General features: G+C 35.2%; 2 protein-coding genes and 1 pseudogene across 6 annotated transcripts; 2 read left to right on the forward strand and 1 right to left on the reverse strand.

The window, feature by feature from the left end:
* Positions 1–2,237: 2,237 nt before the first annotated feature.
* Positions 2,238–5,992, forward strand: LOC105775496 (receptor-like protein EIX2). Of its 4 annotated transcripts, none has more exons than XM_052621628.1 (4): positions 2,238–2,632; positions 4,210–4,576; positions 4,650–4,719; positions 4,867–5,175. In XM_052621628.1, exons 1-4 carry the CDS (start codon positions 2,332–2,334, stop codon positions 4,951–4,953), a joined length of 825 nt encoding a protein of 274 aa, XP_052477588.1. In that variant the 5' UTR covers positions 2,238–2,331; the 3' UTR covers positions 4,954–5,175. The 4 variants fall into 4 exon arrangements, 3 of the variants coding, with proteins under 3 accessions (XP_052477588.1, XP_052477587.1, XP_052477586.1); XM_052621627.1 differs by adding an exon at positions 5,876–5,992 and having other exon boundaries at positions 2,493–4,576; positions 4,867–4,959; XR_008189676.1 differs by having other exon boundaries at positions 2,493–4,580; positions 4,867–4,903.
* On the forward strand, positions 5,690–9,814 carry LOC105776755 (nuclear transport factor 2-like; annotated as a pseudogene).
* A 265-nt stretch (positions 9,815–10,079) lies between these two features.
* LOC105776754 (uncharacterized) lies at positions 10,080–13,829 on the reverse strand. Of its 2 annotated transcripts, none has more exons than XM_012599650.2 (6): positions 12,113–13,829; positions 11,600–11,772; positions 11,305–11,386; positions 10,987–11,202; positions 10,645–10,817; positions 10,080–10,355 (listed from the first exon to the last, which is right to left on the reverse strand). In XM_012599650.2, the coding sequence occupies exons 1-6, from the start codon at positions 12,911–12,913 to the stop codon at positions 10,235–10,237; spliced, it is 1,566 nt and encodes a 521-aa protein (XP_012455104.1). In that variant the 5' UTR covers positions 12,914–13,829; the 3' UTR covers positions 10,080–10,234. The 2 variants fall into 2 exon arrangements, with proteins under 2 accessions (XP_012455104.1, XP_052477585.1); XM_052621625.1 differs by having other exon boundaries at positions 11,600–11,775.
* Between the last annotated feature and the right edge of the window lie 280 nt (positions 13,830–14,109).

Raw genomic sequence — 14,109 nt, forward strand, 5'->3', positions numbered from 1 at the left:
GGGAATAAATCAGGATATCATCTATGAACACAACCACAAATCGATCCAAATATTGTCTAAAGATTCGATTCATTATATCTATAAAAGCAGCAGGTGCATTTGTAAGTCCGAAAGGCATAACCAGAAACTCATAGTGTTCGTACCTCGTTCAAAAAGTAGTTTTCGGTACATCGGAGTCTTTTACTCGTAACTGATAATAACTCGATCTCAAATCAATCTTTGAAAACACTGTAGCCCCTTTCAACTGATCGAACAAATCGTCAATTCGTGGTAAAGGATACTTATTCTTTATAGTCACCTTATTGAGCTATCGGTAGCCAATGCACATTCTCATGGTTCTATCTTTCTTTTTCACAAACAAAACCAGTGCACCCCAGGGAGAAAAAACTCGGTCGTCCAAAGCCTCTATCCGTCAATTCTTGCAATTGAGCTTTTAATTCTTTTAATTCGGCCGGTGCCATTCTGTACGGAGCTATCGAAGTCGGAGTTGTCCTCGGCATTAACTCAATACCAAAAAGAATGCTTCAAGAATCAAGAATCAAAATCACTCAAATGACACTTGTAAATTCAAGAATCAAGAAGAAGTGAAAGAACACATCTAAAACTCAAATGCAAATACAAATTAACTGAAATTAAACTCAAATAAAAATATATACGCCAATCATAAATAGCTTAAAACAAGAACAAACTATCAACTATAGGTACTGCCACGATGACAGCAGCTGAAAAAGTCTTGCCCTTCTCGACGTTCACGTCATTGTTGATCGGAGCCTCTTTGTTCCTACAATTGCTGAGATGCATGGTAGGAGATGTGCTCATTTTTTTGGAAAGATCCACCTCCGACATTAGTTTCTCCACATTTTCCACCACAAACAAATCTGCCACATGCAAAACCCAAAAATAGAGAGTCTTTTGATGCGTTTTATACAAAACCCAATAAGATCCCTTACAATTGTTACCAAAATGAGGAGCGAAGGTGGGAGGAGATTTTTGTGTTAAAAAAAATAGAGCTATTATGAGAGGCATTGAATAGGCAATTTAGAGCGGAATCCTCTGAATGGGTATGCAACATTCACACGTAATAGGGCCCTTATGAAATAACTGATTCGACAGTGAAATTTCAACCAAACAAATGTAACACTGTTTGACCTAATTAGTACTTGAATTTGTATTCTATCGTTGATGTTTTTACACTGACACCATTAGTTTGTGTTGACATGACACTAATTGTCAATCCGATGATGCCATATAGTAGCCTCTCTATATGCCACGTGACAAATATAATTAAAAAAATCTTTAAATTAATAAAAAGATATAATTTTTTTCACAACAAAAATGAAATTGGACAAAGGATTGTCCAAATACATTTTCATCTGGACATTCATTTATCCAGATTCATTCTAGATATATTTTTAACAAGTCTATATACTTTAATTTTTATTATAAAATATTAGGTTATTTGTATTATCATTTTAAAATTAAAAAGTATATAAAATTTAATATATATAAATTAATAAAAAATATAAAAAGTTTTAACATCAAGAATTAACTTAGATAGATAATTGTCTAGATTCATTTTAGACGGGTTTTTTAGTTCTTTTATATATTTTTATAAATTTATAAAATTTTAGTTCTTTTATACATTTATATATATTTATAATTTTTCAGAATTTTTATATATATTTCAAAATATTATAAGTTTTTAATATATTTCTACTTGTGTATGTTTTTATAAGTTTATAAATTTATATATTTTCAAAATAATAATAAACTAAAAGCTGATATTTTATTAAAAATTTATCGGTGTCGACATTTGTGAATTTTAATGTTTTTCGGGATTGTTCAGTGGAAATGAAGAGCAAATAAAATCTGAGTTTTTCTGATAGGGACACACTGAACAGCAGCCCCCCACTTAGTATATGATGTTTAAAACTAGAGTAGTGATTACTGGTTGATCAAGTCTAAAGCTTGGGCGTGTCTGACCCGTAAACCATAAAAAGGGCCACAACTGCATATGATAATGAAGCCATATTAATGAAAGTATTAAACCATACTATTTTGCTGTAGCTTTTGAAACCATAGTGTTAAAACTGACATTTTTGGAATATTGTCAATTGTAATTTCCGAAGCAATAGATTAATTTCATCTGTCGCCTTCCATTTAAGCTGTCAAGCTTTACTGTGGAAATTAAAATTTGTTGACTAGAGTGTTTAAGGGTTAGGAAAATTAAAACATTACTGTCAGACAATATTATATTAATGGCAACTTTAACAACATTGCCTTCTTAGTTGATTTCAATTCTTAACAAATATTCTGACAATTGAAATATCAATGAGTGTTCTTTTAGTGCTTTTGTTTCTCAGTCTAGCAACCGTTAATATTAATGAAGGCTGCATTGAGAGTGAGAGGCAAGCCCTTCTCATGTTCAAACATGATGTCACAGATGGTGCAAACCGATTGAGCTCTTGGTCTCTTCATCATGGTCATGGAGATTGCTGTCAGTGGGATGGGGTTGTTTGTGACAATGTGACGGCCCATGTGCTTGAGCTCCATCTTGCAAATCCTCGACCTCTTCTGGATGATTATGGCAGTGATGCTGAAAATGAAGCCACGGAGAGGTCTAAGCTAAGAGGTAAGGTAAACCCTTCTTTGCTTAACTTAACGCATTTGAGTTATTTGAATTTAAGCCAGAATGGGTTTGGAGGTATTCCCATTCCCGAATTCATAGGTTGTATTGAGAGTTTGAGACACCTTGACCTCCCCAAAGCTGGATTCGGAGGCCTGGTCCCTAATCAACTTGGAAATCTCTCGAGTTTGGAGTACCTTAATCTTAGAGCAGATATTGAAGATAATCTCTATGCTACCGATCTCCAATGGTTGTCTGGTCTTTCCTTGATAGAACACCTTGATTTGAGTGATGTCGACCTTGCACAGGCTTCCAATTGGTTGCAAGTACTGAACACACTTCCTTTCTTGAAAAATTTATATTTGTCAGGTTGTCAGCTTCCACAAGTTCCTCCACCCACACATCTTAATCTATCATCTCTTGCAATTCTTGACCTTTCTTTAAATGATATTGAGAATAGTTTGGGAGGATCCATATTTCATGGCCTTGTAAATATGACTTCCCTTAGACACCTTGATCTTTCTAATACCTTTTTAATTCGTCGATACCTGAGTCGTTGTATAGTCTTGATTCTCTCCAGTTTCTCAATCTTGGCTCTAACAAATTCCGAGGTAAACTTTCAAGTGCCATAGGAAACATGACTTCTGCCATTGACCTTGACCTCTCAGATAATGAACTTGAAGGACCGATTCCAATAACAATGGGAAATCTTTGTAACCTAAAGTCAATCGTTTTCTCAGAGCTTAACTTGAATCAAGATGTATCAACCATTTTAGCAGTTTTGTCTGGATGTGTCTCTAATCAATTAGATAAATTGGACTTAAGTGGATGTCATCTGTCTGGTCAGTTAACCAATCAACTTAGGAACTTCAAAAGTTTGAAGGAACTACATTTGTCTGGAAACTCTGTCTCTGGTCCCATTCCAATCTCCATTGGAGAGCTTTCTTCCTTGAGAGTCTTAGAACTTGATCAGAATCAATTGAAAGGGCAGCTTCCCAGCTCCATTGGAAAACTTACAAATTTGGAAATCCTTGATATTTCTACTAATTTGTTGGAGGGTGTTGTTTCGGAAACTCACATCGGCAATCTTCCGAAATTGAAAGTTTTTCAGGCTTCTAAGAACTCTTTTGTTTTAAGAGTCAGTCCTGATTGGATTCCTCCTTTCGAACTTGAACTCCTAGGATTGAGGTCTTGGAATGTAGGTTCAATGTTTCCTTTGTGGCTTCATTCACAAAAACATCTAAGGCATCTAGATATCTCTGGCTCAAGGATTTCTGATAGCCTTCCTGGTTGGTTATTGAATTTGTCCTCCCCATTCCAATATTTGAATCTCTCACACAACCAAATCCATGGGCAGATTCCTGGTATACCTTGGGCTATGTCGGTTGATTTAGTGATTGACCTTAGTTTTAATCTTTTGAGTGGCCCTTTAGCTCCAATTTCTCCCAATGTGTTTTTTCCAGACATGTCAAATAATAATTTGTCAGGATCTCTTTCACCTCTTTTATGTTATAAGTTGAAGGAGACCATGGGAACAGAAATTCTTAATCTTGGTGGAAATGTTCTATCTGGGGGGATTCCAGATTGTTGGCTGAATTGGCAGAATTTACTGGTCATAAAATTAAGTAACAACAGACTTAATGGAAGCATTCCAAGCTCAATGGGAACTCTGCAGTCCATTGTATCATTGCATCTTCAGAAAAACCACCTGTCTGGAGAAATTCCGTTGTCATTGAACAACTGCACAGATTTAATCCTACTTGATGCTGGTGAGAATGAATTGCATGGGAGCATCCCTCGATGGATAGGCGATAGCCTTCGAAAGCTGGTAGTCTTGAGCCTTCGTTCGAACAAGTTTTCTGGGTACATACCGGATGAGCTCTGTGCTATTGGTTCTCTCCAAGTCTTGGACCTTGCTGATAACAATCTCATCGAAGTATACCAAGATGTGTAAGTAAGTTTCGAGCAATGGCAAAGTTTAATGGCTCAATGGGAACTGCTATACCTTATGTGATTGGTGCAGGCACTTTTGTGGCGATGAAGCTCCGTATATACATTTTACAGTTTTAGTAATGTGGAAACTCATTAACCCTGTAAGTGCATTTCTCTACACATTATATATGTATCTTACAAAAAAAAAACTGATATGATGTTTAACAGAGTTCAGCATTTGTTCCTTCTTTTAAACATATTCTCACTGTTTTCATGCCAATATTTTCTCTTGTTTTTTAAAATTTTAGGTGAGGGGAAGTCTCAACGAGGATTGCCAAACAGCGATCAGAAAACAGAGAAGATATCTGAAGTGTTTTTTTACAAAACATATTTAATTTAGGGTGAGTTTGGATGTGCGGTGTTTTTATTTACGGTTAGTGTAAAAACAACAGTGGCGGTGAGATTAGATACTGTAGCGTGAGACAAAAAGTAAGCTAAGTGTACCGCATTCAATTGCCGATCCAAACCCACCCTTAATTCTCAACGATTATTTAGATTTAAATAGGGTGATTCATAAATTATAATTGTTTAAATGTATTTTGTATATGAAAGCTTAAATTAATATAATCATTTAAAATATTGATTACTTTATACAACTGTTTAATCTATTATATTAAAATATGATTGACATTAAGTTAATATACATATAATTAGAAAGAATTCCAATATTATTAAAATTCTAAAATAATAACTTAATTTGTTATAGTCAAACTAAAATATATAAACATAGAATTTTAATTTATTGTACAATTATACATGTAAAACTCTTCAAATGTATAAGTGAAATTTTAATTTTAATTTAATTATACACATTTATATTAGAGTTTATAAAATGATGTTATATCAATAATTGTGTTAATAATTTAAAAGAATTAGACCAAATTAAAATTTCATACATAAAATTGCACAAAATCAAAGTTTATGTATTAGATTGTATATTAAATTAAAATTTATGTATACATTTTCTAAAAGTTGATTTGATGACGATATTGTAAAAATTTGAAAGTTGAAAGGTAAATTAAATTTGATATCATAGAACCCTGAAGTGGACATCTACGAGTGTCTAAATGAAGTGGAAGTGAATGTCTATTGGCTTCCAGGAGTTTTGGTTCTCTACCGGATAATGCCGATTTCCTCAAAATTTTAACCGTCTGTCTTATCCAACAGTTGGGACCTCATTTAAACTTAGTCTAACGCTTCCCATTAAAGCTTTTCCTTTTTAAGAGCTCATGCTAGAATTTCCCCGCACTCTAGCAGTTTTACAGTGGGCTACAAGAATTTGGAAATTTTAAGGAAAAACCCCAAAAAACACTCCACTCAGCAGACAATAAGGCCAAAATACAACTAAGCATCCAAAAAAACAGAAACCAGTGGAGAAAATCTTCCCCACATCTACCAGGTAATACTTTCTGTTCTTTCTCTAAATACCCATATCGGATTTCTTCAATTTTTTTTATGTTATTTAAGTGTACTGAAATGTGGGAGCTTTCTTTTTGGATGGTGTAGATTTTGAGGGAGTGGAGGCAGTGGCAGGACCTATTTCACAAAAAGGGCTTTTGATTCTTTGGGGTTTTAGGGGTTTCACAAAATGGCAACTCCTTGTCCCCTTCCAGTCACTGCTGCACAGGTTCTTAAGAAATCTCTCTTTTTATTGCTTTTTCTCTCTGGTTCTTCCTTATAAAAGTTGTGACTTTTTTATTTGTTTCTTTGAAGTGTATTGTGGAAATGCAGAACAAATAAGATATGAGTTTTTTGCCATTCATTCTTCTTTTTCTTCAGGTTGGAATATATTTTGTGGAGCGATATTATCAGGTTATTATACAGCAGCCACATTTAGTGCACCAGTTTCATAGTGATGCCAGTACCATGGTTCGTGTTGATGGCAGTCACAGAGAAACTGCTGCTGCAATGCTGGTAGTTCTGCTTCTCATTTTTACTCAATTATTTCTCTAGTTTATCAAGTTTTCATTTTTGTAATCTCCAACAAATGCTGTTTTATTTGTTGCGTTTTATGGGGCAGGATCAAATATTTTATTATATTATTAGTGCAATTCACTTAGTTACATTGAATGTATTTAGTATCTACTCCCGTAATGTCATAATTATACACAAACAGTAATATGGGGTAATGGTTTCTTTCTTGTTTTATGTTGTCATCAACAATGGAGGTATCTTGTTAAATACTCACTTAGTTACTTAAATTTAGTTGTCCTACTTTCTTATGCTTTCTTACTTCCATTTATGCTTTCTTTCTTGTTTAATGCTATTTTTATTTTATTTATGCATTCAATGAATGGAACTATTGGCTTATTCTTTCCCTTTTTTTCCTATCTTTCATTTGGAAGCAAATTCATGCCCTTGTTATGTTGCTCAACTTTACCGGGATTGAGATCAAGACAGCTTGTTCTCTTGAATCTTGGAATGCAGGTGTTCTAGTGATGGTTTCTGGTTCTGTGCTAGTAAAAGATTTCTGTTCCAGGAGGGAATTTGTGCAAACCTTTTTCCTTGCACCGCAAGAGAAAGGCTTTTTTGTTCTAAATGACATCTTTCACTTTATTGAGGAGCAACAAATTCAGCACCATCCTGCAGTCCGATTATCATAGCACAATCTTGATCATAAACTCAATGCTTCAGCAACAATTCCTGAACCAGGTATTTCTCATCCAATTTAACATTTGAATGTTACGATTCTCCGTATCACTTGACCTGTTATAAGGCTTTGTTCTGAAACTCATTGAATTACAAATACAATTTTTAGGACAAGTATGATCATATAGTTTGCTTTTCTTTAAAAGTACTATTCTTTTATTCTTCTCAAAAGGATATTTTTGTTGCTTTGACTTATAACATTGTTCTCTTTCGGAACAACTTCAACAAGCTCCGGAATCTGAAAGTGTTGTGGAGATATCCAACGACGGGAGTTTGTGGCTCCTGTTGATGTTAAAGAAAATGGTCCAGTTGACAATTACACTCTTTCGGAACAACTTCAACAAGCTCCGGAATCTGAAAGTGTTGTGGACAAGAGTTCTGTGTGAGAGTCCAATGGTTCACTTCTGCATACTGTGAATACTTTCCAAGAGCATTTGCCTCCTGTCGAGGAACCCTTTGGGGAACCCCAAAAGCACACCTATGCCTCTGTTGTATGTTCTACATGTGGCTGATATTTTATGTCAGGCATGAATATATAATGCTCATGAACTTTCTATGCTTGTTTGTTGAATTAGAAATTGGCTTCTCTTCTTGATAGGATTTAATTTCTCTCATTTTCTATGCATGATTGTTGAAGTTACGGGTTGCTAAAGGACAATCAGCACCATCAGTTGCTCCTCAAGTTTCTGTTAGCAAGAACCCGCTCCCTGCTTCTGACTGGGACCATGCTCCCCAGCACACTGCTCAGCAACCTGTTCTCTCCTCAAATGTTGTTGAGATGTCTGGGGCTGATATGGTTGATGAAATTTCACCCATAGAGTATGAAGGTAAAGCTTCAACTATTCCTTTTATGCTTAGCTATTTTGAAAAATGGGAATATGAGACTTGAGACATAAGAATGTCAATTCTGTTGAAATTCTACAAGTGTTTGTTGTTGCAATATCTCAAAACATTAATTTATCTTGAAACTTTAGAAAGGCACATGTTGGCTTTAGTTTCGAAGCTAAGCATGCATAATTAATTTTGTGCTCATGTATTTTAGGTGAAATAAAATCTATGTAAGGAACTTGCCCTCTACTGTTTTTGAGTCTGAAATTGAGGAGGAATTCAAGAAATTTGGTGACATTAGTCCTGATGGAGTGGTGATTCGTAGTCGCAAGGTTCACTTTGTAGCTTCTTTGGTAGTCCTATTATGATATCTTGCTTTCTGATGGTAAAATATTTCATTTGAGTGCAGGATGTTGGTGTTTGTTATGCATTTGTGGAATTCCAAGATATGTCAAGTGTCCGTAATGCGGTCATGGTCTGAATTTACTTCATTCATCTACCAATAAACATTTCTCTTGTTTTACTAGTTATCTTATGCATTTTTGGGAAAAAGACCCAAAAGCCAGCTTCAATTTAAGATTCGAAATCCAAATCGATTTGAGCATTCTATGCACCTTGAGTGGAAATTCAACAATTATTTTATCTGTGATTATGTCTTCCATTCTTTCGTCCTATCCACCTAGCACATTTTATTAATATTGACCTTCCTATTCGATCTAGTTTTTAATTTATTTCCTATAGGACTTTCATCACGATAGATATTGTATACTAATTTAGTGAAATCATATTCCACATATAGGCTGGAACCGCACAGGTTGCTGGACGACAAGTGTACATTGAAGAGCGGAGACCAAACAGTTATATCCCATCTCGAGGAGGAAGTACAGATTTCTTTACCTTTCTTTTCTATTGGAATACTTTCAATCTGTAGCAAAACATTGTCTACGTGAGCATCATTACAACTGTCTTAACTGGTAGGAATGATCTCACCCGATGAGGCATATGGTTATAAGCCTGCATATGCTTATCATTATCCATGATAAAATGGCCCTTCATGTGCTTATGCTGATTTATCAATGGCATCTTTACATTGTACCTGGTTTAAAGCAGGACATGTGTCTCCCCATATTCAAATGATGGCACTTTTGTCATCCTTGCTTTGTGGGCATTAAGGGCTCATATTTCTTGAATAACTAGTATATCCTGAAGATATATTTGTAAATTAGATACGTTTGTTTCCATTTGTTTTCCATTCTTATCCAATGGTTAAAATGTTCTGGACAGGGATGGGTAGAGGCCGAGGCAGCTATCCAACAGAAGCTCCAAGGGGGCGTTTTGGCACTCGAAGTTATGGCGGGGGAGGTGCCTACAATGGAAGTGAACGAGACCACAGTAGATCGAGAGGAAACGGTTTTTACCGCCAAACATCTTGACAAGATCGAGGCTTATCTGGCTAGCAAGTATATAAAATTGGACAAAGTTCATAGAGCCGGCATTTTTTATCTTCTATGAAGGGATCAAATTATTGGTTTCAACCACCACAATTCAACATATTTATTTATGGTTAGATTCAACAACAATATATCAGGTGTTTTTATTTTTCATTAGCTAGTTTTACCATGCATAGGAATTACACTTTTTGGAAAGGGCTTCCATTATTATATACTTAATTTGTTCTTTCAATATTTAATGGGCAATATGTTTGCAGTTTTGGGTTCATTGCATTTTCTTTTAGGCTTGCCTCAAAACTTTGGTTTAATTTCAATCTGCAGCAAACAAGCTCCATTTGTTCATCTATCATGTTCATGCTTTACCAAAAGTTTGATCCTTTTTATTTTCGTCTCTTTTGGCTAAAAATAATTGGCATCTTTTAAATGTGATCATATGAACCAATGGGCCCATTAAAGCTAACTGTTTATATGGAGTAGTTCCTTGTTGAAACCTGAATCTGTATTTCTTCGATCAACAATGTAGAAGAGGAAAATAAAAAGTATCCTAAGGTTGCTATTACTATAATAATGAAAGTATGTTAGAAAAAAACATAAAGATATATGCTTTATTCTCTGTTGTCTGATAGATGACTCAAACATTGGAAACTGAACTAGTGATCTGGTACCTAAAGGTTTCAGAATGAATGACTTATGAGTTTGTTGCGGACAAAGCTCTGTTCTGAAGAGAAACCTGAGTTTGATCTTGCCTTGTGTTATTGTCTTCATCTTCTGTTTCCCAAAGGAAGCTAGCATATGCTGCAAGAATATTGCTGTAAGGGAGAAAACGGTAGGATAAGAATTTGCCAGGTTGAGCATTACAAAATGAACGATACATTAACAATGAAATGTTTTATTACCCGAAAAGGAGATTAAAACTGTCGCGTGTTTCAATTATGTTTTAGAAATACAGTAAAGGATAGGTGGATGGAATCATTTCTCTTAAAAGTACTTTTTTTATTGATAACGAAAATCCGTTTAGAATCTCCAGGGCATTGCAGAACATTGGAAATAGAGTTGAGTTAGTAAAAGGTAGATTTTCAAGTAACTGAGTCAAAGTACCTATTTTCAGGATTAGCTTCAACTGCTAGCTCAAAGTAATGTGAAGCTTTATCATGGTCACGGTGAGAATCCCAGATCAATTTAGCATACTGTGACATGGGTTCACCATTCCTAGGGTCACCTTGTATGGCTTGCAAATAGTATTCCTTGGCTCCTTCAACATCTCCTTTAGACTGTCAATCAAAATGGACAATTAACAAACAAAAGGGTGTAAATGGTACTCAAAATAAGAATCATCCACTTGTGGTGATAATACTAATCTCTGTTGCATTATGTTCTATGCACTCAAGCAAATGACGCTAAATGTTACAAAAATTGAGAGTGGGATATAGAAATTAACACCTGATGTAAGAAACGAGCATAATTGCTTAAAACCGAAGGGTTGCCAGGATTTTCCTGAACCATCCTCGTATGATAATCCTCAATATCAATGTCCTGGATATCGGTATGAACCCCCAAACCTGCTGGATTTGGAAGGTGGATGGATAGCCTAGCTAGCTTAGTTTCTTCTTCGTGTAGTGAGTTCTTGGCTACCTTCATATTTTCCTCCTCTTTAACCTGAGAAAAGGTAATATCCATTACAGCATTTCCAACAGTATGTCACATTTTAGTCTCTGAAAGAAAATAAAAATGGTTGCTCTATAATTCAAGAAACACTACCCCCTGGTATTCTTGTTCTCCATATTCTTCTGCATCATCCCCTATTTCCCAGAGGAAACTAGCATATGCTCCAAGGACATTGCTGGAAAACGAAAAAGAAATGAACAAATTAAACTTTATCTTCTGGATCTGGTCTGTTCAACAAATTCCAGTGGCTAAGTTTGTGTTACCCTAGCCTTTCTCAACAGCGAAATCAAGTTAGTAAACAGATATAGAAGAAAGATAGTAACTGTTTTGAGTTAGACCTTAGGTAACTTATTTTGAAGTGCCTGGCCAAGCATAGATAAGTACTGACCTATCTTGAGGAGAAGCTTGAACGGCACGCTCAAAGTAACTAAGGGCTCTATCTTTGTCATGGTGAAGATCCCATAATATTTTGGCATACTGCAAGAGAATCTCACAGTCTTCAGGATCTGCTAATGTTGCACGATGGTAATAGTCCTCTGCTCCTTGAAGATCTCCCTTAGACTGCTGGAAAAGATTCAATCGTGTTCCATAAAACTGTGTTGTATAAGCTATCTATGCTTTCTGAAGCAGGCTTCATGGTTATATGATCATCTACTATAAAATCTACTTTTGAGATTGATCTAAAATACACCTAAAAATGCTAAAACTTGACCATTTTTTGGTATCTTGATGATTAAAACTTGTTTAGCCACTTATTATTTGAGAAATATCAGCCACATGATTCATATATGAGCTATATTGAATTCACATCACATACATCAAACACGTTAGTTTAATCTACAGAAAAAATCTTGAATGGCCTAATTAGAACAGGAAAAAAATAGAGTTGAAATAGTCTCACCTGTAAAAATTTAGCATAATTCCTTAGGAACAGAGGATGACAAGGGTACTCGTCAACCAGCCTCTTATGAAACTCTTCTTGATCATCAACCTCATCAAGATCCATGTAACTTAAATCAACACCATCAGCCATGGCACCAAAGCCAGCACAATCAATTCCAAGACCAGTAGCAAGATACATGGGAGGACTAGGTGGCTCAAGTTCAACTTCTTCTTCATCATTATGAGAAACTCGAATTCGGTTCAATCTTTTTTTTTCCTCATCTCCTTCTTCTTCCTGAATTAACTCCATACACTTCTTCCGGAAGCTGAAATCTGGATTCCCTACAGCATCAATGTTCTCACCAATTGTAACTGTTCTCTCCAATGACTCCTCCCCTAGTTTTCCATCTTCAACCCCTTCATTGAATATCGAAAAAGATGGTGCACTATGCAACATTGTTATATGATGCCTATGAAAAGATCTCTTTGGTGTTCTGGGATCTAGAAACTGAGCTATATCACAAGATCTATAATCTAATCTTTCTATGCTACCTTCAGACTTGGCTCTTCGAAAGCCTTTAAGGCGAAAACCACCCGATTCTGGATTGAATTCAAACAACCCTGAAGCTGAATGAGACTCAGAAGATGAATTATGTGAAAAAGATGTCAAGTTGAGGCTTTCTTGACAATGGGAGTCGAGTTTTCCACCATGGTTGCCCTGAAGTAACCTGTAAGTAGCATCAAGATCTTTATTTGGACTATCGGTAAAAGGGAAGATAAGGGATCCAAAAACTGGGGTGGATGAGCTTCTTTGAAGCATTTCTTCAGGAACCTTAAGTACTAATCTGTATTTGCCTAAATGAGATTATAGAAGTCTGTGCCAGTGAGCTGGTGAACAGAAAAAAATATTAAAATAAACTCAAATTGATTTCCAACATTAATGACAAAGTAAAATAAACTCTCCCATATGTTTGTGCCTGCAATCTCAAGTATCCTTCAACTTTTCTTCATTTTTCTTCACTTCTTGCTCAAAACTCTCTTACCTTTATCATTTCAAAAAATACCCCAAGGGGGGAAAACTAGAATTGAGAATCAATTTGAGATTGAAGAAGAAATACTTCTTGCTCAAAACTCTCTTACCTTTTATCATTTCAAAAAATACCCCAAGGGGGGAAAACAAAAAAGCAGAACATATTTTTATCAGTTAAACTAGAATTGGTAGAGATTGAAGAAGAAAATTAACTTGGATTGATAACAAAGTCAAGTATAAACAAAGATGCACGTGATTCCTTTTTTGAGTAAAGGACTTAAAAGCATTCTCACATGAAGTTCACCTAATAATTTATTGTTTTTGACTTGCTTTGTTTTTAATGATTCTGAAACTGGAAAAAGCAACTAAACCAACTGCCAATCTTATCTGATCAATTCTTAGTGAACTTGTAGTCTAGAGAATGGATGCTAAACCAAGTCAAGAAATTAAAAAAGAAAAGAACCCCATTGAATAACTATGTATATAAAAAAATTCAACATTCCTAATTTACTATATTTCTTACACTAAAAAGACAAATGCTAGAAAGGGGAAAAGAAAAGAAAGATAAGATGAGAGTAATGGGAAAGAGATGATAACCCCAAAGGCAATACGGTTGAAATTGGCGTTATTTTTAGTAAGGTAAGGTGAGCCACCCGAATTTCGGCTCTGATTTTAGAGGTTGGATTTGCCACAGAAAACTGTGACACTAATTTCTTGGGACTATAAATCTCTAACTATCTATTTTATATAAAAATACATATGGAAAGCTTGCTGGAGCCAGCCAGGTGGTCAATTAGATGACAGGTGGGGGTATATTCAAAACCTTGGAGAATTATATTTTTTTATTATTGTTATTTATTTTAATAAGGTGAGTGGTATTCGAAACCTAAATTTAATGCAAATTGTTGACACCATTTTTTTGTATAAAACGGGTCGATTTGGGTTTTGAAAACAAAAACGAATATGGGAGTCGCCACCAATCTTTT

The sequence above is a fragment of the Gossypium raimondii genome, chromosome 10 (genome assembly GCF_025698545.1).
Source record: "Gossypium raimondii isolate GPD5lz chromosome 10, ASM2569854v1, whole genome shotgun sequence".
Taxonomy (NCBI): domain Eukaryota; kingdom Viridiplantae; phylum Streptophyta; class Magnoliopsida; order Malvales; family Malvaceae; genus Gossypium; species Gossypium raimondii.